This window comes from Erinaceus europaeus, chromosome 1 (assembly GCF_950295315.1).
Source record: "Erinaceus europaeus chromosome 1, mEriEur2.1, whole genome shotgun sequence".
In the NCBI taxonomy this organism is placed as follows: Eukaryota; Metazoa; Chordata; class Mammalia; order Eulipotyphla; family Erinaceidae; genus Erinaceus; species Erinaceus europaeus.
The window spans coordinates 103,872,799-103,900,118 of NC_080162.1; the positions used below are offsets into that span (position 1 = coordinate 103,872,799).

Here is a 27,320-nt window from a genome sequence, read left to right on the forward strand (position 1 = left end):
ATATCATGTATTCAAGATCATTTACAGATAGTAAGAGGCTACACTCTGATACAGTCCGTTGGTTGTCTAACTATCTGGAGTTTTACCAGCCTGTAGCACTGCTGATCTATAGCTTTAAGTCTCCTGTGAGTATATGCTTAAGCAAGATAGATCCTGCCAAAGATTTTCTATACCTCGTTTTAGCAAGAGAGAAAAGTCCTTAATACGTTCTGGTTCACTCTTCCATAAATAAATCTTTTTGAAAAGAAAGAAAGGCGCAAACCAAAACCCAGACTTGGCCAGTAGATAGATCTCAAGCAGGAGGGCAGCAAGGGCCCATAATCTCAGCTTCAGCCTAGGCCATGCCTATCACTTCTTCCACCTGCTGCACTCCCCTTTGATCTACCCAGCCTTTCGGGAGTGATAAGAGTTTAGCCTGAGGGGAAGTGTGTGTTTCCTTGTGAGATTCAATTTTCCCACTTTATCTGTCGTGGGGCAAAACTGGAATTTAGCACCAGCTTGCCCAAGGGCAGAGTCCCAGCTGACAGCCACATGGTTTATCTCACTGAGAATAATTAGCCAGACCAGGTAGTGGTGCACCTGGCTGAGCGCACATATTACAGTGTATAAGAGCCCGGGTTTGAGGCCCCATTCCCCAATTGCAGGGGGAGAGCTTTGGGAGTGGTGAAGCAAGGTTGCAGGTCTCTCACTCCCTCTCTACCACCCCCTTCCCTCTCAATTTCTGGTTGCCTCTATACAACAAATAAAGATAATACCAATGCAATTTTTTTTAAAAAGAAAATACTTAATTAGCACCTTCCGCAAAGTGGATAAACAACAACAACAAAAACCAGTTTATACTAAACAACCCAGGGTTCATAATCTGAGCCCTGCACTGAAACCGCCCCTGAAAGAGACTGCTAGTGCTAGAGGAGGGCATTCCCGCCACTGACCACGCCCCTTCGTTTTGACCCCGCCTCTTCTCTCCGTTGTCGCGGCCAATCAGGGATCCGCGATCGGTCTCGCGGGCTGCCCCGCCTTCCTGAGCGCTTCTGGCAGGCCGGCAGTGACGTGCCCCGCCCCACAGCCGCGGGATTCAAACTCCCGGAAACCGAGCGGCGTCCGCACCGAAGGGTGTGACTGAGCGGACGGAGCGGCTCGGCGCTGAGCCTCAGGAGCCTCCTGGCTGCGGGCAGACGACCCCCCGAGAGGTGGCGAGAAGCTGCCAGAGCTCGCGGCCCCGGTTCCGGGCCGGACCGCGACAGACGATCGGATCCCACTTGGGCTGCTCGCTTCCGCCTGGCCTGGATCACTGCCCGTCCCGGCCTATGTCCGCCTTTCCGGCCGCTTTCCACGAGCCTGGCACCGGGCTGCGCCCGGCGGGGCTGCCGTAGTCTTTGCGGTGAGTATTTATTTGCTCCTTTTAATGTCTTTGCTCCTTTTACAGTGACCTGCCGAGGTCTTTAGCACAGCTTGTTTCGCGTGATTCTTGTTTTGCTCATGATGTCAGTTCTCCCAGTGTCTTTTAGCAATGCGAAAACAGGTGCCTCTTTGGTTTTTTCTTTTCTTTTTTCTTTTCCCTCCCTCCACTTCCCTTTGCCCGTCTCCCTCCCTGTCTTGACATCCAGAGTCGTCGCTGCACCTGGTCGTGGCCGGCCCCTGTGAGAGTTTGCTTCCTGACGGTCCCCGGCCCGGGCCGCCGCAGCTCTGTCCATTATGTATCTAAGCGCCACTCCCGTCTTCACGGCCGAATAGTTAGCACCGTGCTCTTCATTTCCTGCAGAGTGTTTGATTTGCAACGGACGTTTACTTCCTGCCTCCTCTCTCTCTTTCTTTCTCTTTCTGTCTCTCTCTCTCACCGGGGCACTGGCTCAGCTCTGGCTTAGGGAGGTGCTGGGGATTGAACCTGCGACTTGGGGAGGCAAAATAATCGAGAGCCCAACCCTCTTGAGCGCACTGCTGGAAAAGGATGAGTCCCGGCTCTTGTCCGTGGAGGACAGGCCGTCACTGAACGGATGGAGCCGGGGCGGCTGGCCCTGTGGGCCCAGTGCTGCCGGCTGAGTCGAGGAGCAAGGACCGCGCAGCGAGTACCGCGTCTTAGATTTAGGCTGAAGCTAGAAAGGACCCTTTCCCCCACCAGGGACTTCTGTCTTTTTCCAAAGACGAGGAAACCGGAGCCTGAAATGATTTTCACTTCGGCTCATGGGTCTAGTATAGTCCCATGGTCTCGTTTTGTATTTTCAGGCATATGGCTGGGAGATCATCGTCGCATTAACCGGCTTGCGGCAGATAGAGACAGGAGTGCGAGTGAGATCATCAGCTGCAGATGATGGGACAGTACTTCCTGTTGCAGCCGGTGTTCCTTGGTTTGGTCTTTGGTTTATTTTATTTTTATTTTTAGATAGGACAGAGAGAATTGGAGAGAGGAGGGGAAGACACAGAGGGGGACAGAAAGACAGACACCTGCAGACCTGCTTCACTGCCTGTGAAGCGACTCCGCTGCAGGTGGGGAGCCAGGGACTCAAACCCGGATCCTTAGGCCGGCTCTTGTGCTTTGCGCCATGTGCCCTTAACCCGCTGTGCTACCGCTGGACTCCCTGGTCTTTGGTTTATTTAGTAGACACAAAGAGAAATCGGGAGGGGGGTGGGGAGAGAGAGAGGAGAGAGAGAGAGCTGCAGTCCTATTCCTCCCAGCTGCAGGTGGGGGCGCGGGGGCTTGAACACGGGTATTTGAGCTCTGTAATATGTGTACTCGGCCGGCTGGCCTGTATTTCTTTTCTCTTTTTTTTTTTTTCTTTTCTTTTTTTTATATTTTTATTTATTTTATTTTTGAGAGAGATGCAGAGAGAGAGAGAGAGAGAGGGAGAGAAAGAAACATCAGAGCACTGCTCAGCTCTGGCTTATGGTGGTGTGGGGGATTGAACCTGGGATTTAGGAGCCTCAGGCATGAGAGTCTGTTTGCATAACCATTATGCTATTTTCCCCACCCTTCTTTTCTTTTCTTTTCTTTATTTCCTTTCTTTTCTTTTCTCTCTCCCTTCCTCCCTTTCTTCACTTCCTTTTCTTCCATCCTCCCTTCCTTCCCCTAATCTCACATTTGCTTCAAGTGATTTACTAGTTTAACTTTTTCATCTTAAAATGGACAAAAGGTTGAAATTTAATTTGACAGATGACCAGTCCAACTGCATATGCACAGTTCAAGTATTTTTCAGGCCCATTAATTTTATACAAAATGATCCCAAAAGTCACTTCCAGAGCAGCCTTTCTGGTTACCTATATTGTTAGCACTAATCCCCTGTTTACACCACTGAATCTTAGCACTGTGCTCTTAATTTTGTATAGTATTTCGTTTACAATGTAAGAATTGACATTTACTTCCTTGTTGTTACCTACCTACTGTCATTCTTTCTCTCTTTCTTTCCTCCTTTCTTATTTATTTATTTACTTTTTACCAGAGCACTGCTCAGCTCTGACTTATGGTGGTGTGGGGGCTTGAACTTGGGACTTTGAAGCCTCAGACATGAGAGTCTCTTTGTATCACCATTATGCTATCTACCCCCGCCTCCTCTGTCTTCTTTCTCCATTGGTAGATCATAATGTGAGAAAAGAACTGCCCTGTTTGTCTGCAACACCTATGATGCTGCCTGGTAAATTTTGAATGCATGAAAGGTCACAGACTAGACTAAGGTCCCTTAGTCATAACATTATTATTTTATCTAGGGATCTGGAGGAAAAATGCTTTTAATCTCCATGATTAAGCTACATAAAATGAGCAAATTTAAGTTACATAAAATGAGTTTGTATATATTTCCCTCCTAGAGCTTAACATCACATACTTGCTTCTAAACTGCAACTAGCTGATACCAAGCTTCTCGTCATTTAACTTGGCAATGATTCTTTGTCATATAAAAGTTTATTTTGGACTCTTCTCGCTTTTTGCCATTATGCTGTCTCAACTGACCATTTAGCTAGATCTGCATTAGACCTAACTTCTGGTAGAGAGGACATACCGTTATAACAGGAAATGACATGTCAGTGCCTATGACATGCTCCTCATTGTGTTATTTACCACTAGATTTCTGTTCTTGGATAAACGAAATATGTCTTGATTGTGATCTGTTTCTTTCAGACTTCAGTTCATGGTTGTTGATAATCATCATAATAATTGATTATCCTTTCATTTTTTTTCTATTTTATTTAGTTATTGGACAGAGAGAATTGGGAGGGAAGGGGGAGAGATAAAGAAGGAGAGGGAGAAACACCTGCAACACTACTTCACTATTTAAGAAGCTTCTCCTCTGCAAGTAGGGACCAAGGGCTTAAACCCAAGTCTTTGCACATTGTAATGTGCGTGCGGCCCCCTACGTCTCTGTTTCTTCACATAGAGCATTTCAACTCAAGTGTGACACACACACTGAACCCTACACAAAAGATACGCAAGTGTAGTTAAAAGGGTAAATACTGCCATAGTATCTGCCACCCAAAGTTAATAACATATTGTTACCAACAACTCAGCAACCTTTCATACCCAATGGGTTTGGTTATGCGATATCTACTGAGATAGGAAGCTTATTCTTTTTAGCAGGTAGGACACTAGACCTGTTCAAACTCAGTCCTTTACCTATATCTGCTTTTTATCTTTCATAGGAAATTCTGGAGATGTCTTCCAAATGCCCCAAAGATTTACTTAAATGTAAATGGGGACTAAAGCCTGGTAATTCCAAATCAGAAACTACACTAGGAAAATTGAGAGACATTTCAGCATTAAAAGCATCAATGGATGAAATCACACTTGGAAAAGGCAAGCTCAATGATAAAGAGAGACACAAACTCTTAGAGGTAAGTGGCATTTAAAACCTCTTAAACTGTAAACTTTACTGATGGAGATAAGAGAGTAGTTGTCTGATATTTATCTAGTTTTTCTGTTCACTCAATGTAAAATAAAAATCTGATCTAATCATTTCAAAATCTTGGATAGAGTTAAGATTGCAAACAGTACTTGTTAATGAGGGGTGACTGGAGCACCACTCTCACATATGCAGTATTGGGGATTGAAATTGGGAGTTTATGACCTTGTGCCACCTCTCAGACCACTAGAGTTCAGATATTAACGTGAATGTTTCCAGGTGGAAACTGAGAAATTAATTAATGTGGAAAACTGAGAAATGAGGGGCCAGGTGGCAGCGCACCTGGTTGAGCGCACATGTTACAGTGTACAAGGACCCAGGTTCGAGCCCCTGGTTCCCATCTGTAGGGGGAAAGCTTCATGAATGGTGAAGCAGGGCTGCAGGTGTCTCTCTCCCTTTCTGTCTCCCTTCCCTCTCAATTTCTGGCTGCCTCTATCTAATAAATAACTAAATAAAGATAATGTAAAATAAAAGGAAAGAAAACTGAGAAGTGTTTTGCATGTACAAAGTTGTATCTACTGTCAACTGTAAAACATTAATCCCACAATAAAGGAAAAAAAAGATTAAAAAATAATGTGAATGTTTTAAAATACATCTTATATATTTTGGCTTGATTATTCTATGATCTTTTGTTTTCAGGTTTTAATCATTATATCATTGTTTTTTGGTTTTTTTTTTTTTTTTTTTGTATTGCCACCAAGGTTATCACTGGGACTCAGTGGAGTTGTGGCCTTTCCATCCCTCCCTCCCTCCTTCCCTTCCTTTATTTCTTTTTTTATTTTTTGACAGAGACAGAACAATTGAGAGGGAATGGAGAGAAAGAGAGGGAGCAAAGGAGGGACACCTATAACACTGCTTCATTGCTTGTGAAACTTTGCACTCTGATAAAATAATCTAATAGTTTCTCTGAGATCTCTTTCCATTTTATTCCATTTTTTATTAGTACTGCTTTGACAACTCTTCCTTTGTGATCATTGAAATTAAACTTCTTGTAATTCTTTTTATTTTTTTTATTTATTATTGGATATAGACAGAGAAATCGAGAAGGGAAGGGAAGGAGAGAGACAAAAAGACCCAAGCAGCTCTGCTTCACCACTCTTAATGCTTTCCCCCTGCATGTGGGGAAAGCTTGCTCTGCTCTGACACATGGCACATACTGGTACTGGGGATTGAACTTGATGCCTCAGGCATGCAGATGCTTTGCCCAATGCTGATAGACCTGCCAGTATCCCCATTTTGTAAACTGTTCCTACAACCCCTCTCTTGATGTTTTTTCTCTTTTACTCAGCAGCATTGAGACAAGCCTGCCTTCTTTATCTTTCAAGTCTTTGAAAATGTTGAACACTCTTTTAAGGACCAGCTTCTTTAGATTTGCTAGTAAAAATCAGGTTCATGAGGTGATTTTTATGTAACTCTAACATTCTGTAATTCTTTTTTTTAATTTATTTTTAATTTTTAAAATTTATTTATTTTCCCTTTCGTTGCCCTTGTTTTTTGTTGTTGTAGTTATTATTGTTGTTGTTATTGATGTTATCGTTGTTAGATAGGACAGAGAGAAATGGAGAGAGGAGGGGAAGACAGAGGGAGAGAGAAAGATAGACACCTGCAGACCTGCTTCATCGCTTGTGAAGCGACTCCCCTACAGATGGGGAGCCAGGGGCTCAAACTGGGGTCTTTACGCAGGTCCTTGCGCTTGCGCCACCTACATTATCGCCCGACTCCCTCTGTAATTCTTAAGCCCTGCAGCTTCAACTTCATCAATGAACATGTATCTTTTGTGTCAGTCTTTTTTTTTTTAATATTTATTTTATTTATTTATTCCCTTTTGTTGCCCTTGTTGTTTTATTGTTGTAGTTATTATTGCTGTTGTCGTTGTTGGATAGGACAGAGAGAAATGGAGAGAGGAGGGGAAGACAGAGAGGAGGAGAGAAAGACACCTGCAGACCTGCTTCACCGCCTATGAAGCGACTCCCCTGCATGTGGGGAGCCGGGGTTTGAACCGGGATCCTTATGCCGGTCCTTGTGCTTTGCGCCACCTGCGCTTAACCCGCTGGGCTACAGCCCAACTCCCTTGTGTCAGTCTTTAAGATTATTAACAGGACCCCTGGAGGTAGCAGGTGACACAGAGGGTGAAATGGTGAACTTGCACGCCTGAAGTCCTGAGTCTGAGTCTTAGTGTCAAATATGCTACATTGATGTTCTGGAGTCTCTCTCTTTCTCTTCCTCTCATGAAATCACTAAAACATCTTTAAACATTATTTTTAATTACATGGTAGGATCATTATCAGTTACTAATGTGAGGGTCAACTTTTCTTTAATATTTTCCTAGCTACTCCTGATAGAGTTGGTTCCTTTCTCTGCCTGTGTCCCATTTATGTTAATACTTTTTAAAAAAATTCTTTATTGGGGATTAATGGTTTATACTCAACAATAAAATAGAATAGTTTGTACATGTGTAACATTTCCCAGTTTTCCACGCAACAATTCAACCCCGACTAGATTCTCCTCTGCCGTCATGTTCCAGAACATGAACGAACACCCCCCACCCTGTCTTTTACTTTGGTTCAATTATGTTAATACCTTAACTTAATCACACTGCATTACTTCTCTTTGAGCTCTCTGAGCACAAGACCTTGACTTTGTGGGGTTCGGTGCCTGCACTATGAATCCACTCCTCCTAGAGGCTATTTTTTTCCCCTTTTGTTGCCCTTATTGTTTTATCTTTGTTGTAGTTATTATTGATGTTGTTGTTGGATAGGATGGAGAGAGAGGGAGAAAAGACACCTGCAGACCTGATTCACCGCTTGTGAAGCGACCCCCCCTGCAGGTGGGGAGCTGGGAGCTCGAACTGGGATCCTTAATGCCAGTCCTAGAGCTTCTGCCATGTGCGCTTAACCCATTGTGCTACCACCCGACCCCCGACTTCTTTATGGTCCTGGCATTTCATATAGTGCTGTTATATATAATAAAGATGTCACAAATTGTATTATAATATTCACTGTCATGTTTTACCTGGGCTTGCTCTAAGATTCTTCTTAGTTTATATCTAGAAAATTCGAGTCCTTGAAGCTGAAAGGGAGAAGAATGTTTATCACCTCGCAGAGAAGGACAAGGAAATACAGCGACTCAGAGACCAGCTGAAGACCAAACACAGTGCCACTACATTACTTGAACAGCTGGAGGAAAAAACAAAGGAAGGTGAACGTAGAGAGCAGCTGTTGAAATCCTTGTCTGAAGAAACAGATGTGCTGAAAAAACAGTTGTCTGCTACAACTGCAAAACTTGCTGAACTTGAAGGCAAAGCCAGTACACTTCGTTTATCACAGGTACTAATAATTTAAGCCCACTTTGTTTTTAATTAATTTTTTTTTGCTTTTTCCTTTTTTTTAATTAGTGATTTAATGATGATTGACTAGATTGTACGATAAGAGAGGGGGTACAATTCCATACAGTTCCCACCACTAGAGTTCCATGTCCCATCCCTTCCATTGCAAGTTTCCCTATTCTTCATCCCTCTGGGAGTGTGGACCCAGGATCATTACAGGGTGCAGAAGGTGGAAGGTCTGGCTTCTGTAATTGCTTCTCTGTGTGACATGGGCATTGGCAGGTTGATCCATACTCCCAGCCTATTTCTATATTTCCCTAGTGGGACAGGGTTCTGGGGAGGTGGGGTACTAGGACACATAGATGAGGTCATCTGCCCAGGGAAGTCAAGTTGGTGTCATGGTAACATCTGCAACTTGGTGGCTGAAAACCATTAAGATATAAAACAGAACACAATGCTTAATACCAGGAACCTAAAGGTAAGAATATAGCAGAACCAGGGAACTTCGTGTGGAAAGAAGCTTAGAAGTCTATTTGAGGTATATTTTTTTAATTTATTTTTTTTAATATTTATTTATTTTCCCTTTTGTTGCCCTTGTTACTATAGTTATTATTGTTGTTGTTACTGATGTCATCATTGTTGGATAGGACAGAAAGAAATGGAGAGAGGAGGGGAAGAGAAAGACACCTGCAGACCTGCTTCACCACCTGTGAAGCAACTCCCCTGCAGGTGGGGAGCCAGTGCTCGAACCGGGATCCTGATGTGTCCTTGGGCTTTGCACCATGTGTGTTTAACCTCCTGCTCTACTGCCTGACTCCCCAGGTATATTCTTTTTTTGTTGTTGTTTTTGCCTCCAGGATTATTTCTGGGGCTCGGTGCCTGTACTATGAATCCACTGCTTCTGTAGTTGATGTTGTGGCTATTGTTGGATAGTATAGAGAGGAATTGAGAAAGAAAGAGAGAAAGACACCTGCAGACCTGCTTCACCATCTGTGAAGCAGCCCCCCTGGAGGTGGGGAGTGGGGGAGATCGACTGGGATCCTTGTGCAGGTCCTTGAGCTTCACCCTATGCACTTAACCCAGTGCTGCTACCGCCTGGCCCCTATCTTCAGTATATTCCAAGGGGCTCATGACTTTACTGATTTTTGCCTGAGCCTGACAGCTAATGTGCAGTTGAGCTAAAAGTATTTTCTGGGGGAGCCAGGCAGTGGTGCGGCGGGTTAAGTGCACATGGAGCAAAGTGAAAGGATTGAGCCCCCGGCTCCACAACTATAGGGGGTTTGCTTCACAGATGGTGAGGCAGGTCTGCAGGTGTCTTTCTCTCCTCCTCTCTGTTTTCCCCTCCTCTCTCCATTTCTTTCTGTCTTATCCAACAACAGTGATAGCAATAACAACAACAGTGACCATAAACAACAAGGGCAACAAAAGGGGAAAGTAATAAAAAATAAATAAATAAAGCATTTTCTGGGAAGATGCTGTCAGAGTTGAGAATAGGACTAGAAAACTGGATCTGGGCAAAGAACAGCTCCCAATTATGAGAAAAGTACATACATACTGTTAACTGTAAATCCCATTGATCTGACAGGGATGCACAGGTTGCACAGGCTCCTGTGCTAAGTATGAATAGACATAGGCTCTGGTATAATTTATAATTGTTATGAATAATGAGTTTTTTTGAAGTATGCTGGTCAGATGATGAGATGGCATAATATACCAACAGGTTACTGTTTTGCTTGGGGGAATATTCAGAATATAGGTCTACTATGTTTCCACAATAGTCAAGATGATTTTTATGAGCTCTTATTTCTATAGTTTGTATCATGAAAATAATAGAATTCAATTTTGACTATTCATTTTTTCTATACAATAAATGTTTTATTTTTATTTATCTATAAAAAAGAAACACTGACAAAACCATAGGATAAGAGGGGTACAACTCCACACAATTCCCACCACCAGAACTCTTTATCCCATCCCCTCCCTTGAGAGCTTTCCTATTCTTTAACCCTCTAGGAGTATGGACCCAGGGTCATTGTGGGATGCAGAAGGTGGAAGGTCTGGCTTCTGTAATTGCTTCCCCGCTGAACATGGGCATTGACAGGTCAATCCATACTCCCAGCCTGTCTCTCTCCCTAGTGGGGTGGGGCTCGGGGAAGCAGAGCTCCAGGACACATTGGTGGGGTTGTCTGTCCAGGGAAGTCTGGTTGGCATCATGGTAGCATCTGGAACCTGGTGGCTGAAAAAAGAGTTAACATACAAAACCAAACAAATTATTGATTAATCATGAACCTAAAGACTGGAATAGTGCAGATGAAGAGTTGGGAGGGGTCGCCATTCTGTAGATAGCTAGTAGGCATATTTTAGTTATATTCCAAAGGCCTGTGGCTATGCTAGTATTTTTTTTTTCCCCCCCTGAGCCTGAAATCTGAAATGCAGGTGGATCCAAGTTATTGTCTGGGAAGATGATGTCATGGCTGGAAAAAGGACCAAATATGGGAAAGGTGTATAAATACTGTTGACTGTAAACCCCATCAATTTGATATGATCTGGGGCCCATATTCAGCTTAGGAGCCTATGTGACCTCTGCATCCCTATAGATCTAAGCTCACATTCTGTACTCATGAGTAAGAACAGTCCAAGCTGCCCTATCTTCTTCAGGTGTAGCATAGAGTATGTTGTCCAGCCTCCCTTTGGAGGATGAACATTCTCTACCATTGTTGATCCAAGTTGAGGGCTAGGTCCTATGGGGGCCCACAAAAGGTTTTGTTGTTCCTGATAGAGATGACCGGTAACAATGAGAGAGGGATTTATTCGAGGTCTAGGCCCATCACGTCTGTTTGGGAATCTCAGGACTTCCCGAATACGGCCCCAGCTGATGGGGTGGCCTGATAGTGACTGAAAAGTATGTCAGTCTCTTGCCCTTATCCAGCTTTTGCAGTCCTTGCATTGATAAGGTTAGCTTTGGAGTGAGTGAGGCAAGTGTAATAAAGTAGGTGAGGAGGGTGTCTAAGTCTAAGTAGACACTATTTCATTATGAACTTTATACTGACTCACTGTAGGCTATTGTGTACTTTTGCTTTCAGGTATATATTTTGCCCTAGTTTATGAATACGTGTGAACATATGCTCTATCTCACGGGACCTGGTCTATATCTAGGTTTTGGGACTTTGTTAGGAGGTGAACCACCTGAAGTGGAATTAGAGAATTCTATGAAAGGAAAGGTCTCACCCGAGTAATGAGGCTAAAGGGTTGACATTCCATGACTGCTGTCTCTGGAAGCATGAAGTGAAGCATGCTGAGGTGGTACTCGTTACATTGATTAGGTTGGGATCGGCGGATGCAATATCATTTGGTATGAACTGAGAGAAACATGGAGGAAAGTGAGCCCCCCCTAGAGGTTCTAGGACTGGGGGAAATAGAGGCTCTGTAGAGAAAGTGTAGGTTCCTGCCGTCTTAGGGTTTAAGAAGCCAATAGATAGTTATTGCAATAATCACATTATTTGGCAATTGAGTTAACTTTGAAATATCCCTTTGTTAGGATTTGCTGTATCAAACACAACATCACCATAATTTATGTCCTTTGGCATTATTTGTATATAGCTGTGCCACCGGTTGCTTCTGTTCTCCATGGTCCAAGCTTTTAAGAGAGTCAACATATTGAAGACTCAGCCTATAGTCTGTGCGTTAAAAAGTTTGAGACATTGAATCAATTTTTCCCCTCTCATATGAATTAGTGATTTATATGACTACAATTAATAGGAGTGTACATAAACACCATTCCCACTACCAAAAGACTTGTGTCGTTTCTCCCCCACCCCCCGCCGTGAAACCAAACATCCACCCTCACCCTCAATCCAGGGTTTTTACTTTGGTGCCCTACGTCTTTGTTCATATTTCAGGTGCACAATTAAAATGTCAAAGATGGTTCCCCTTCTTTTTGTTCGTTTGTCTTAGTCACTAGGTTAGCAGAAAAAGCAAGGATTTGTGGGTAGAGGAATTTAATTTCTCAATGTTTAAAGACAGAAGTGCATAAAAATAAATGCTGTGGTATCTCTCTTTTCAGTATCTCTCACTATCTGTACAAATAGAAAAAAAAAAAATCACTGAGGGGCCACTGCAACCATACAGGTGCAGAACCCCAGTGAAATCCTGGTGGTGAGAATAAACGTTATTATAATTTTGTATACTCTGCACCATTAATTTCTATACCTTCAAATTTCAGAATCATGCAACTAGTATACATTTCTCCTGCATGTTGTAGGTTGGTAGGAAGTCACACCATGGACTTTCTTCTGATACCTATCACCTAGATCTGGATTTTAGAATGCCCCATGAACTACACTGTTTTATTCTGAAACTAAATATGAGCAACCTTACATTGTTAAATTTAAAATGTTATCTAATGGTTTATTCACAGACTGTGACTACAAGTTGCTTCAACTCCTCTATGAATAATATTCATGAAATGGAAATACAGCTGAAAGATGTAAGTTGTTTTCTTTTTATTAATATACATTGAAAGAAAAGCTATTCTTAAATTTTATGTAAATTGCTACCATTACCAAATACCTCAATAACATCTGTCTTCAGCTAAATCCAATTTGTCTGTTTTATTATTATAATGTAATTTATATTTCTTCCTCTCTGTTTATGTTAAGATTATTACTGTTTAGTTTAAAATTCTTTGCTAGGAGCCAGGGTTTGCTTTTACAATTTAAAGGGGAAATACATTCTTATATGTTCTGTACTTTTATTTTAGGTATGTGTTAAAACTATAATATGTCAAGCTTATGTTTTGAAATGGTGGGTTTCATGGCAAAGTAGATAAGTTGGGGATTTTTTTTTTCAAATTTTATTATCACGTATTATAAAATATATAATTACTGATGTATTTAAGCCAGGTATTAGACACTTTGATTCCAGAAATTTTACTGGCATGTCAACCTTGATCTAAAGCTATGTTGTTTAGTTTTCTGTTTTATTCCATCTTAAAAATTTTTCCTGTGGTATCTCTGATCTACAGAATTTCAGTTGGCTGAGTACAGCAAAATAATTTACATATATATGAGTTTCTAGGCCTCCCCTCCACCTCTGTTATTAGCAGGTTAATCTTTGCTAGCATGTATAATAACAAATAATTATAAAATAATATATAATTATAATGTTAACTTTTCTTAAATCCATGGATTCTACTTTTTTTTTTTTTTTTTACTTACTAAAGTTAATGATTCATAGGAAACATGATCCATAGGAAACGTAGCTGTGATTTTTAGAAAATTTATTAAACTATTACTAGGTGGCCTGACAGGTTATCAGAGCATACCTAGCTTCTTGAGGGATAGATGGAACCAAAAGGAACAAATAAAATTAGCAGTAATGCTGACTTACGTATAATAACAGTAATGAATATATGCTAGGAAAACAGTCTATATCATTTGAGCTCCCTTGTCTTTTTTGTTGTTGTTGTTGTTGTTGTTTTCCCTTTTGTCGCCCTTTTTTTTTTTATGGTTGTAGTTATTGTTGTTATTGATGTCGTCGTTGCTGGATAGGACAGAGAGAAATGGAGAGAGGAGGGGGAGACAGAGAGGGGGAGAGAAAGATAGACACCTGCAGACCTGCTTCACTACCTCTGAAGTGACTCCCCTGCAGGTGGGAAGCCGGGGGCTCGAACCAGAATCCTTACGCCGATCCTTATGCCGGTCTTTGCGCTTCGTGCCAAGTGCGCTTAACCCACTGCGCTACCACCGGCTCCCTCCCTTGTCTGTTTTAAGGTTTGGGTTTTTGTTTTATTGTTAATTTTCTTTCTTCCTCAAATGAAGGCGCTGGAGAAAAATCAGCAGTGGCTTGTGTACGATCAGCAGCGAGAGTCCTATGTGAAAGGACTTTTAGCAAAGATCTTTGACTTGGAACAGAAATCAGAAGCAGCTGCTAATTCACTCCCACAACAGACAAAGAAGACAGAATCAGAAGGTACTGGTATAAAAATATCCTTTTGGGATAGGCCTGCCTGACATTTTGCAAAAGGAGATTCATCAAATTTAAAGTTTTGCTTTATAATGTGGTAGAGTCAAGTAAGCAAAATGGCCTAGCCCTGACACTCCAAAGGCCAGTTTGTTAGATCTCTTCTATTTTCCATTGTTCTGAAAGAGAGGGCCTGAGGCACTGGGCCAAGGGATCTAGGGCAGCTCTGAAGGCACATTTTATCTTCGTTGTAGCCCCACCCCCTTCAAAGCCCTTTTCTTTAATTTCTCTTAGAGCTGGTCTTTTCACTGGTTATTTATTTTTTAATTCTGTTTTCTTCTAGCCTATTCATCTCAGTCCCAGGAGAAAAAACTCACTTTATAGATGATTCATTTGAGTTTCATCATAGAGTTGTGATAAGGTTTCCAATGAATAATGCTATCTTTCTGCTAATGCTTTGTAGTTCAGCTGAGTTTTACGAAAACCCTAAGGAATGGTGCAGGGTCATTATTCCCATGTCTTAGATGAGGAAATATATCTAGCAGTTTCAGGCAAGAAGCCAGGAAAAGATAAAAACTTGTGCAAAGGAGTTAAGAGGTGACAGCTCCAGAGGGCTAATTCCTTAGATTCTGTCTATAGAGAGGATAAAGAAGTGAACCAACTTAGTGATCTTGGAGTTCCAAGTTTGAGTAATTATAGTGCAACTAATGCTGAAAAGGAAAATATGAAAGGGATGTCTGTAGAGATCATTCAACGTTGCCTGTCCTTAAGTGACAAAGTTACTATTATAATGCTTTTACATATAAAATCTTAGTTCTGGGTTAAATTCAATCTTTTTCTTTGGCAATATGATCTCTTTGTCTCTCTGTGTGTGTGCGTACTATCAAAGCAATATAAGCACTTGTTCAAATAATGATAGTACAGAAATGCGTTGGGCCAACAGTTCCTTCTGTTCACTATTTCCTCTTCCTGTCAGGGTAGCTGCTTCAAACATTTCTAGTTTTTGATAATTATCTTCATAGTTTTCAAGAGAGTTTGCATCTCAGGGGCTGGGAGGTGGTACACCTGGTTAAGTGCTTATTTTACCATGTGCAAGGACCCAGGTTCCAGCTCCTGGTACCCCACCTGCAGGGAGGGAGTTTCATAAGATATAGGTCAATGCTATATGTGTCTTTCTGTCTCTCTCCCTCTCAACTTCTTTCTATCCTACCAATTTAAATAAAGTTTAAAGACATTTTTTTTAAAAAGAATTTGTATCTTCCACAGAGAATAGTTTGGTAACTTCAGTTAATATATCTGAACTTCTTTCTTGTTTCATTAAATATCAATCTATTTTGTAAGGTGAGAAAATAATAAAAATATTTGTTTTCCCTAGCTCATCTTCAAGAAGAAAAGCAAAAATATTATAACCATCTCTTAGCAAATGCAAAAAATGACCTGGAGGTTGAACGCCAAACTGTAACTCAGTTGACTTTTGAACTTAGTGAATTTCGAAGAAAATATGAAGAAACCCAAAAAGAAGTTCAAGATCTAAATCAGCTGTTGTGTTCCCAAAGAAAAGCAGATGTACAGCATCTGGAAGATGATAGACATAAAACAGAGAAAATACAAAGACTCAAAGAAGAGAATGATATTGCCAGGGAAAAGCTTGAAGAAGAGAAAAAGAGATCTGAAGAGCTCTTATCTCAGGTGAGCCTGGCCAGTAACTTTCTCATGATTCAAAACTGGGATTTTTATTGTACTTCCTAAGTGTCAGGGACTGTTTTAATCACAAGAGAGACAACAAGGAATAAAAGAAGTTCCCGCTTCTTCATAGGAGTTGATATTTAGAGGGTTGTGAAAACATAGCATAACAATTTTTTAAATAAACTGATAAAGAAAATAATTTTGATAATACAACAAAGAAATATTGAGCATAACTGGAAGCCTCTCTGAGGAAATAGTATTTTGACAATGACCTGATGCCAAGAAGAAGCCAGCAAGGAGGCTGACTGAGGAGGAAACTGCATACTCAAAGACCTTGAGTGAGAAGGGAAGGAGGGAGGGAGGTATGAGGAACCCAGAGAATATGTGAAGTATCGAATGAGAAGAATCCAGATTGCTTTGATCATGCCGAGGTCCTACTCAGGTTACTTCATTTTTCTTTGTCCACACTCATTATACTCATAGCTTTATGCCAGGCTGTGTCAGGAATGTTGGGATTAGGATCTTAAGTATTGAACACTACTTTAATGGAAACTCATTATTTTAAATTTTACTTGGCCACATGGAATAAAGGAAATAGCATTATTTGGAATTCATATCTGGTTTCTAATCTAGGATGTGTTACCTTAGGCCAATCATTCCACTTTGCTGACTTGTAGGTTGTTTGTAGATCAGATTATATCTTTTATTTAATTTTTATTTTTTATTTTGGATGGAGACAGAAACTGAGAGGGAAGTGGGAGATAAAGGTAGCTAGAGAGAAACACCTACAGTTCACTATTCAATACTGCACTGCTTGTGAAGCTTCCCCTTTGCCGGTGGGGATCAGGGGCTAGAACCTGAGACCTTGTACATGGTAACTTTATGCTTGACTGGATGTGTCACTGCCCAGCCCTTCGTTTATCAGATTAATAATATTGACTTCTCTTACTTCATGGAGCTTCTGTGAGGATTCACTGAGAGGATGTAAAAGTGCTTTGTTGAACTAAGACTAAGTAAATGTTAGATGTTGCTGTTATTAGAACAGTAATTTTAAAACTCCTCCAGAAATTGGAGGAAGAAAAAGGGAAAAACAGTAACATAGGTCTTTTTAGCCTTCACCATCCTCACTTCTGACTTCAGGTACGGACAGAATATTTACAAAAGATTTAAGCAGAAATAATTGAGAATTCTGCTCTAATTCTATAGCCAAGGAGACAGAACTGCAGGAGTGTGTGTGTGTGTGTGTGTGTGTGTGTCTCTCTCCCCTACTTAGAAACATTAGTAGATACCAGAATGTCAAAGTGAATTCCACTACAGACTTCAGTGCTATTTGTTCGCTTTCAATCTGTGCTCAGCTGTTAGCATCAAACGACCATGACAGCCATCAGACACCCAGTTGAAATGACTCACCTGACAAGCAGAGCCAAGTGGCAGGTGTTGTCTCAGAGATGAGTGACTTAGGAAGTGAGCTGCTCATGCATCCCAGGTGAGTTAAAAAGCTCTGCCATTGGTGACAACATTGACTCTGATTTCATCTTACAGGTCCAGTTTCTTTACACATCTCTGTTAAAGCAACAAGAAGAACAAACCAGGGTAGCTCTGTTGGAACAACAGGTATTTTTTTTCTTTAATTTTTACTTATAAAATGGAAATATCGACAAGACTATAGGGTAAGAGGGGTACATTTCCACACATTGCCCACCCCCAGAGCTCCATATCTAATCGTCTCCCTTGATAGCTTCCCTATTCTTTATCCCTCTTTGATTATGGATCCAGGGTCATTATGGGGTAGAGAAGGTGGAAGGTCTGGCTTCTGTAATTGCATCCCTGTTCAACATGGGTGTTGGCAGGCCAGTCCATACTCCCAGCCTCTCTCTTTCCCTAGTGGGACAGGGATCTGGGGAGGTGGGACTCCTGGACACATTGGTGGGGTTGTCTGCCCAGCAGAGTCAGGTTGGCATCATGATAGCATCTGGAACCTGGTGGCTAAAAATGAGTTAAGATAGAAAGCAGAACAAATTGTTGACGAATCATGAACCTAAAGGCAAGAATATTGCAGATGAAGATTTGGGGTCTCCGTTTTGGAAAAAGCTAGTAGGTCTATTTTAGGTATATTCTAAGGGGCCCATGACCCTATTAGTTTTTGCCTGAGCCTGACATCTAATATGCAGGTAGACCCAGGTTATTGTCTGGGGAGATGGTGTCATAGTTGGAGAAAGGACTGCAAAGCTGGATCAGGGAAGAGAGTAGCTTCCAAATATGGGGAAAGTATATAAATATTGTTAATTGTAAACCCCATCAATTAGATCTAGGGCCCATATTCAGCACAGGAGCCTATGTATCCTCTGCATTCCTGTAGGTCTGAGCTCACATTCTGTGATCATGACTAGGAACATTCCAGGTTGCACTAATTTCAGGACCCATCTTCCTCGGGTAGTAGGTAGAGTATGTTGCCCAACCTCCCTTCGAAGAATGGAACATTCCCTACCATTATTGATCCACACTGAGGGCAAGGTCCTATAGGGGCCAGCAAAGGGGCCCATTATGTGGAACAAAGGGTATTTAGGAAGGTTGCTTCTAAATCACTTCAACCTGCTGAAAAATACAATTTTCCCTCTTGGATATACTTTTAAGATAGCAACAAAGAAGTAGAGAGAGATGGTGAGAGAGACTGTAACATGGAAACCTCTTTCAGTGCAGTGGGGACAGGGTTTAAACCTGGGTGGTGCTCATGGCAAAGCAGCACACTATCCAAGTGAACTGTCTCACCAGCTCTAACCAGCAACTTCTTCAGCTGTTCTTCACTCACTTATAACTCAGACATCGACTTAACTCTTTGGATGAAACAAACTCTCAACCATAACCATCTCACTGGGGGCCAGGTGTTGGCGCACCTGGTTGAGTGCACGTATTACAATGTGCAAGGACCCAGGGGTTCGAGCCCCCCAGTCCCCACCTGCAGGGTGAAGCTTCATGAGTGGTGAAGCAGTGCTGCAGGTGTCTCTCTGTCTCTCTCCCTCTCGATCACCCTTTCCTCTTGATTTCTGGCTGTCTCTATCCAATAAATAAAGATAATAATAATAAAAAAAGAAAATACAACAAATGTTTACTTCTTGTGAAAATAAAGAAATGATATTTAGTTAAGGGAATTAGTTGATATAACTATAATTGTCCTGTCCTGGTCCATTTTTTATTCCAGATGCAGGCATGTACTTTAGACTTTGAAAATGAAAAACTTGACCGTCAAAATATGCAGCATCAATTGCATGTAATTCTTAAGGAGCTCCGGAAAGCAAGAAATCAAATAACACAATTGGAATCCTTGGTGAGTCTGTACTTTATTTTCAGGCTTGTTTTCTTCTTCTCCTTCTCCTCCTCCTTCTCCTCCTCCTCCTCCTCCTCCTCCTTTTCCTCCTTCTCTTCCTTCTCCTCCTATTGCTCCTTTTTAATTTTTATTTTCTTACCATCTTTCTACTTACTCATTAAATGTATTTAACACATAGTTTTTAAGCTAGTAGGATACAGCTTATAGGACAGCCTTTTTTTTTTTTTTTAAGTCAGTAACAAGAACCCTGTCTCTGTCTCATTTGAAACAACTGTCCACTGAGTATCAACACAGAGCAATACAAAAGGGAACTTAAGGGCTTCTCAGTAGTGACTGTGCTTAGGACTACAACCCCACTGCACCTCACATGCCATGATTCTAGAGGTTCTAAATTGTGTTTGACCTAGAGGAGGGATAGGGCTTGGAGGACAGCCTTATAATCCTAAACTGAGATTATGTTTTTTCTATTAAAAAGGAAACAGAGGATGGGGGAGAGAACATAATGGTTATGCAAAGGACTTTCCATGCCCAAGGCTCTGAAGACTCAAGTTCAAGTCCCAGCACAACTATAAGCCATATCTGAGTAGTACTCTGATCTCTCTCTTTGTATCTCTCACTAAAATAGAATATTTAAATAAAAAAGAAATGCATTTTTTAAAAAAAATTTTATTTATAAAAAGGAAACACTGACAAAAACCATAGGATAAGAGGGGTACAACTCCACAGAATTCCCACCACCAGAACTCCATATCCCACCCCTCCCCTGATAGCTTTCCTATTCTTTATCCCTCTGGGAGTATGGACCCAGGGTCATTATGGGGTGCAGAAGGTGGAAGGTCTGGCTTCTATAATTGCTTCCCCGCTGAACATGGGCATTAACAGGTCCATCCATACTCCCAGCCTGTCTTTCTCTTTCCCTAGTGGGAGAGAGCTCTGGGAATCAGAGCTCCAGGACATATTTGAGGGGTCGTCTACCCAGGGAAGTCTGTTTGGCATCATGGTAGCATCTGGAACCTGGTGGCTTCCCCAGAGACCCATCCTACTAGGGAAAGAGAGAGGCAGACTGGGAGTATGGACCGACCAGTCAACGCCCATGTTCAGCGAGGAAGCAATTACAGAAGCCAGACCTTCTACCTTCTGCAACCCTCAATGACCCTGGGTCCATGCTCCCAGAGGGATAGAGAATGGGAAAGCTATCGGGGGAGGGGGTGGGATATGGAGATTGGGCGGTGGGAATTGTGTGGAGTTGTACCCCTCCTACCCTATGGTTTTGTTAATTAATCCTTTCTTAAATAAAAAAAAAAAAAAAGAAAAAAAAAGTTATAAAGCCAAACAAATTGTTGACTAATCATGAACCTAAAGCCAAGAATATTGCAGATGAAGATTTATCTCCGTTTTGAAGATAGCTAGTAGGCCTATTTTAGTTATATTCCAAAGGGCCCATGACTATACTAGTTCCCCCCACCCCCAAGCCTGAAATCTGATATGCAGGTTGATCCTAGTTATTGTCTGGGGAGATGATTTCATGGCTGGAGAAAGGACCAGAAAGCTGGATCAGGGAAGAGAGTAGCTCCCAAAATGCATTTTTAAATAATAAACATTTACTTTTAGTATCCTGTTTATAAGCATATTGTAGATTAAGCACATTTATGGTTGCCAATAACATATACTTAAAAAAACAGAAATGTTTTATATATTATTATTTTTATTAGAACAACATAGTTTTAGACTTTACTCTTTTTATCTTGCTTGTAAGCTTTTGAATCATAGATTTTTGGCTTTATGTTTTTCTAAGTAAGTATCTTGTGAACTCCTATTCTCTAGGAGAGAGGAGGGGAAGACAGAGGTGGGGAGAGAAAGATAGACACCTGCAGACCTGCTTCATGGCAAATGAAGTGACTCCCCTGCAGGTGGGGAGCCAGGGGCTCGATCAGGGATCCATATGCCGGTCCTTGGCGTCGCCCCACGTGCGCTGAACCCACTGCACTACCACCCAACTCCCCTGTCTGCGGATTTTTATGGAGTAGTTGTTGAACAGTAAACTTGGTATATCAATGTATTTATTTTACTTTTCTTTTTCTTCAGAAGCAGCTTCAGAATTTTGCCTTCACAGAACCATTAGTCACTTTCCAAGGACAGACTGAAAACAGAGTAAAAGTTGCCTCACCAAAAAGTCCTACTGCGGCACTGAACGAGAGCCTGGTAGAATGTCCAAAGTGCAATATCCAGTATCCAGCCACTGAACATCGAGATCTCCTTGTCCATGTGGAATACTGTTCAAAGTAGCAAGATAACTGTTCTTCGTTTAATGTCAAAAGATTTGATACTGTATCTTATAAGTAGCTTATGGGCATTTTGAATTATTTCACCTTTAAGAAACTATCTACCTTTGAGACTCCGGCATAGAAGTCAATCATTTTATTTATTTTTTTTAATTTTAAATTGGCTGCTTTGCATTTCTTTGGCACTGATTATTCCCTGAAACGGTTCATTTGCAGGGTTGACTGACAGAATATGGTGAGCAGTGAGCGCTGAGATAACTGACATTTTGCACTGTTAAAGTACTTGATAATTCAGATTATTGCTTCTAGATTATATGTTGCATCAAAAAACGGTTTATGTTTTGTGGGTTTTAAGAAATCAAACAAAGGATCCTGTTTCCATATTTTTGTCCAAGTCTTACAAATCTACAATTTCAGTGCTAATGTCCATTGTTGGAATATGATGATACTTCTTTCATTTTGTTCCTTGCAATTACAGAGCAGTTGTTAGAAAAGTTAGGAATTTTGGGGATCTTTGTTTCTGCTTACTGTTGAAGTTGTAATTGTAGCTCTGTTCTAAGCACAGAGCGAATTCTGCTTAAGGGGTATGCTTTTAAGTTACAACACACAATGTTTTCAATAAGTGACTTTTAACTTGAATTTCATTAGCATATTTTGATCAGCTAAAATTGTTAAAAAATATGTGCCAACAAAACCACCTAGCCCATTCAGTTGTTTTGCAGGTTATCTTATTTATTTACTTTTGATGCTTTTAAAGCTGGGCAATATAGCAAGAAGATTGTTTATCCAAGTATATATTTTTATATGTTCATGTGTAAACAAACAAACACCCCAACTATTTCTTCACATTTTCTAAAATGCTTAACACTGGGCTATTGTTAGTAATATAAAGGAGAAAATAATAAAATTATTTAAGAACTTTTTAACATGTCCAGTGTATGTGTATATAAATAGCATCGTAAAATCTCTGTCCTGAGGGGAGGAGATGCTGGAACTGAAACTATGTGAAGGAACAGACATCTTGAAGCATTTTGATTGAACAGCTAACAGTACTTGAACCAGTAATATGATTCTGAATTATCTGCTACAAAGGCTGAAAAAAAAAGGGTTAAATTTTATAGTCTCCTTTTTAACTAGAAAATATGTGAAAGTAAATTTTGTCCATACTGTGATTAATCGTAGGTAGGCAATGTCTTTTTTTCTTAACCTTTATTAGTGATTCATAGTGATGAACAAGATCATAAGAGAGTAGGAATATAGCTCCATACCACTCCCACCACCAAAGTTCTGTGCTCCAATAATTCCTCCAACTGTAGCCACTGGACTAGCAGGCCCAGAGAGATTTTTTTTTTTTAAATTAATATCCTAACAACATTATGGTTGCCAATAATATATAATTAAAATAGAAATGTTTTATATATTATTTCTATTAGAACAACATGATTTCAGACTTTACTCTTTTGTAAACATGGGATATTTCTTTAATTGTTTTGGTATCTTTAATTTTTCTCAGCAAAGTTTCATAGTTCATTGCATTTAGGTCTCACACACTTTCACTAAGTTTATTGCTATGTATGTTTTTTTTTTCTCTAATTTTTATTAGATAGGACAGAGAAATTGAAAGGCTAGGGAGATAGAGAGGGAGAGAAAAGCAGATACTTATAGACTTGCTTCACCACCCCTGCAGGTGAGGAGTGGGGGCTTGGACCCAGATCCTTGCACCTGGTAATATGTGCACTTAATTGGGTGCACCACCACTCAGCTCCCTTGTGTTTTTTTTTTTTCCTCTGCCATGATTATAGGTAGCATTTAGAATGTTGTAATGAGGGTTAGAAATACAGCTGATCTTTCATATTGATCTAGTTGCTTGGAATCTTACTAAACCCATGTATACTATTACTTTGGCATTTAGATTCAGATATTGGACCTCATAGTTTAGGAACAATGCTGCTCTGTAGAAATATATATATTTTAAGCTTTTTGACAGTCACAATTAAATTTAGAGATAGCATATGGTTATGCAAAAAAAAAAAAATCTTTGACTTGAGACACCAGCAGGCTCAGAAACTAGAGCTGAGCAGCGCTCTGGAAAAAAATAAAACAGTGAAAATAGTAATTTTACTATTGATACATTTTAAATGAACATATTCCAAGTGTTATTATTTGACATATAATCAATATAAAATTATTAAGGGACTATTTCATTCTTTTTTCCTATAAAGTCTTTGAGAGTAATGTATAATTTTATACCTTTAGCACATTGTATTTGGGAATGACCATATTTCAAATACACAATGTAACGAGTGACTACCATATTGAGCACCACAGATCTATTTTTAGAGGTTTTTTTTTTTTTAACGAATTCTGTATTTGTTCACTCTTCCTGTGTATATTTCCCTTCAAACTCTTGAACATTTATGATACCCTAAAACAGTTACTATATTTGCTCATTCTAACATCTGTGTTATCTATCCATTTTTTTTTTTTTTTTGGCTAATTTTCTTTATCATGGGTTACAGTTTCCTGTTTGTATGCATGGCTCTTATATGTGTGACATTGTGAGTGATAAGATTATACAAATTTTGAGAGTATAGTTTCCTTTTTTTTTTTTTCTATGACTGTTAAAAATTACAATGGAGTCGCCTTAATATCACATGGAAGACTGACTGGTCTCATGCTTTGTTAGGTGGTTTTACTTCCAATATCCCTCTAGTCCTAGGATTTAGCTATTAGTCCTGGAATATGATTATCCCTAAGATATCTAGTATATTTACCCTGTTCCTCTTAGACAACTGCTGAGGTCTTTGCTCAAATCTAACTGCTTAGAAAGTGGTGGGTTCATAGTGCAGGCATAGTGGCAATTGAAAACCAAACAAAAAATCATAATCATTTGAGGAGGGGAAAAATATACTCCAGATTTCAAACTCCCAAGTCAACTCTGAACTTTATTTTCTCTCCACCATGCCAAAAAGCCCTTGTGAAATAGAAAGGCAAACACAAAGCAAAACTTGGACTGGGCTTGGTGTATTGCACCAAACTAAAGGACTCTGGGTGGGGAAGGGGGTTTTTGTATCCTGGTACAAGATGGTGGAGAACTTAGGCTGGGGGTAAGAGTGTTTTGTAGAAAAGTCAGAATTTTACACATGTACCAACAACTATATTTACTGTAGGCCATTAATCCTCCAATTAACAAAAGAAAGAAAGCTCTTATGAATTCTAATTCAGTATCTTAAGTGTTGTTTTTGATGGGTTATGTTGTTTTCGCTGGGCTGGCTTCACGGGCGGGTAACAGACAACCAGGGACTCATGGCTGGGTTGTAGGCAGTATCTCTATTCATGCAGGGCGCAGCACAACCTAAGACGAGCTAAGCTAAACTCGAGGTAAAGTACTCTAAAACTTACAATGCTGCCTTTATATATACTTGCCAAGTAAGGTGGAAACAGGATGTGACATAGAGAGGGTGGAGAGAAAAGTGACTGGTGAAAATCAGAGTGTGACAAAGAGGGGGCAGATTAGGCGAGAATCCTATCACTGAACCACAAATGCCCTGGAGGGAGGGTGGAACTTGTTAACAGTGGTTATGTAAACAGAATGAAGTGGTTATGTAAATAGAATACTGTTAAGCAGGGGGGATTTAAACCAAATGAAACAGAAGGGGTCTCGTGCATACCAACAATCTCAGGTTTCTGCACATGGATTATAATGAGTACATTCATTATATGACTTATCTGAGTGCATTTATTATATGATAATCATAACTGGATGAAGAGAATATTTTACACCAACTAATTTCAAGTCTGTCTTCTGAGAGAAGTTCTTCCTTGTCAAATCCTTGCATCAATTCCCTGGATCCCTACTATTCCAGTCCTCCAACGTATTTTTTTAATTTATTACCTTTATTTATTGGATAGAGATAGCCAGTAATCGAGAGAGGGAAGGTGGTGATAGAGAGTGAGAGAGACAGAAACCTGTAGCCCTGTTTCACCACTCGTGAAGCTTTTTCCCCCTCCTTGAACCTGAGTCCTTGTACACTGTAATACTGAATCAGGTGTGCCACCACCTGCCCCCCACCACTCTCCAGATAGTTATTGTCAATTATGTGGCAATAAAAGGCAACCTCGTTTTCATAGTCTAGTAGAGACAAACAATTAAATTGAATTACTAAAGGTAGGCTAAAGAAGTTTATTTAGACTTTGTCTTATTCTGATAAAAGATTAAAAATCTGACTCAAAGATATAAATCTTAACCTAAGATTCTAAAAAGTAGGAAAAAGCAATAATGAAGGCTAAAGAAGCAAAATGGAGTGGTCCGGGAGGTGGTGCAGTGGTAAAGCACTGGACTCTCAAGCATGAGGTCCTGAGTTCGATCCCCGGCAGCACATGTGCCAGAGTGATGTCTGGTTCTTTCTCTCTTCTATCTTTCTCATTATAAAATCTTAAAAAAAAAATTTTTTTTTAAAGTAAAATGGAGACAAGGGTAGCCCATTTGGCAGACCATGGAGTGTCCTGAGAGAGGCCTCCTGAATTGGTGCTGATTTCAGTAGATCCACCCTTCACATGGCTTAAAAATACAAAAAAAAGATCAGGGTCAGGTGGTGGCATACCTGGTTGAGTACACATATTACCATGCACGAGGGTCTGGGTTCAAGCCTCTGGTCTCCACCTAAGGGGGGGGAACTTCACAAGCATTGCTGCAGGGGTCTGTTTTTCCTCCTTCCCTCGGGAGTTCTGGCTCAATACAACAAATAAAATACTTTTAAAAGTATGTTATCTGTCAAATACCACTATAGCAGTCACAGCACCTAGACTATAAAAATCTCTCTCTAGGAGTCAGCGGTAGCGCAGCGGGTTAAGTGCACGTGACGCGAAGAGCTAAGACCAGAGTTAAGGATCCCGGTTCGAGCCCCCAGCTCCCCACCTGCAGGGGAGTCGCTTCACAGGTGGTGAAGCAGGTCTGCAGGTGTCTTTCTCTCCCCCTCTCTGTCTTCCCCTCCTCTCTCCATTTCTCTCTGTCCTATCCAACAACGACAACAACAATAATAGCTACAACAATAAAACAACAAGGGCAACAAAAGGGAATAAATAAATAAATATAAAAAAAATCTCTCTCTAGGAGTCGGCGGTAGCGCAGTGGGTTAAGTGCACGTGACGCGAAGAGCTAAGACCAGAGTTAAGGATCCCGGTTCGAGCCCCCAGCTCCCCACCTGCAGGGGAGTCGCTTCACAGGTGGTGAAGCAGGTCTGCAGGTATCTATCTTTCCCCCTCTCTGTCTTCCCCTCCTCTCTCCATTTCTCTCTGTCCTATCTAACAATGACATCAACAACAACAATTAAACAACAAGGGTGACAAAAGGGAACATAACTAATAAAAAATTAAAAATATATATCTAATGTCGGTTCATAGAGAAGAAACCATGTATTGTAGAATTCCTTTTTTTTTTTTTAATTGCTTCCCGGGTTATTGCTGGGGCTCGATGCTAGCACTATGAATCCACTGCTCCTGGAGGCCTTTATTATTATTATTTCCTTTCTGTTTTATTTGAAAGGACAGAAAATTGAAAGGGGAGGGGAATATTGGAAGGGAGAAAGGCAGACACCGGCAGACCTGCTTCACCTCTCTTGAAGTGTCTTCCCTGCAGGTGGGGAGTGGGGGGCTCGAACCAGGACCTTGCACATGATACTTGTGCTCAGTCCTGTGCTCCACTCCCTGCCTGGATGTAAATTCCTTAACTTTAACAGAAGCCTTGCTATGAGACCAGTAGTGAGCACTCTGGTTTCTAAACAATGTTGTAATGGCAACAAGTGAAAAACATCACATCCAGAGGTAATTTCCAAATCGTCAATGACAGGCAATGC

The 27,320-nt window shown here is 40.8% G+C and overlaps 1 protein-coding gene across 2 annotated transcripts; it reads left to right on the top strand.

The window, feature by feature from the left end:
- The first annotated feature begins 1,057 nt into the window (after nt 1–1,057).
- Nucleotides 1,058–22,391, top strand: CEP55 (centrosomal protein 55). 2 transcript variants are annotated; one of them, XM_060192083.1, is made up of 9 exons: nt 1,058–1,381; nt 4,627–4,818; nt 7,937–8,212; nt 12,629–12,697; nt 14,031–14,181; nt 15,548–15,861; nt 17,401–17,472; nt 19,058–19,183; nt 21,272–22,391. In XM_060192083.1, exons 2-9 carry the CDS (start codon nt 4,639–4,641, stop codon nt 21,467–21,469), a joined length of 1,386 nt encoding a protein of 461 aa, XP_060048066.1. In that variant the 5' UTR covers nt 1,058–1,381; nt 4,627–4,638; the 3' UTR covers nt 21,470–22,391. The 2 variants fall into 2 exon arrangements, with proteins under 2 accessions (XP_060048066.1, XP_007516849.1); XM_007516787.2 differs by having other exon boundaries at nt 1,060–1,381; nt 21,269–22,391.
- The last annotated feature ends 4,929 nt before the right edge of the window (nt 22,392–27,320 follow it).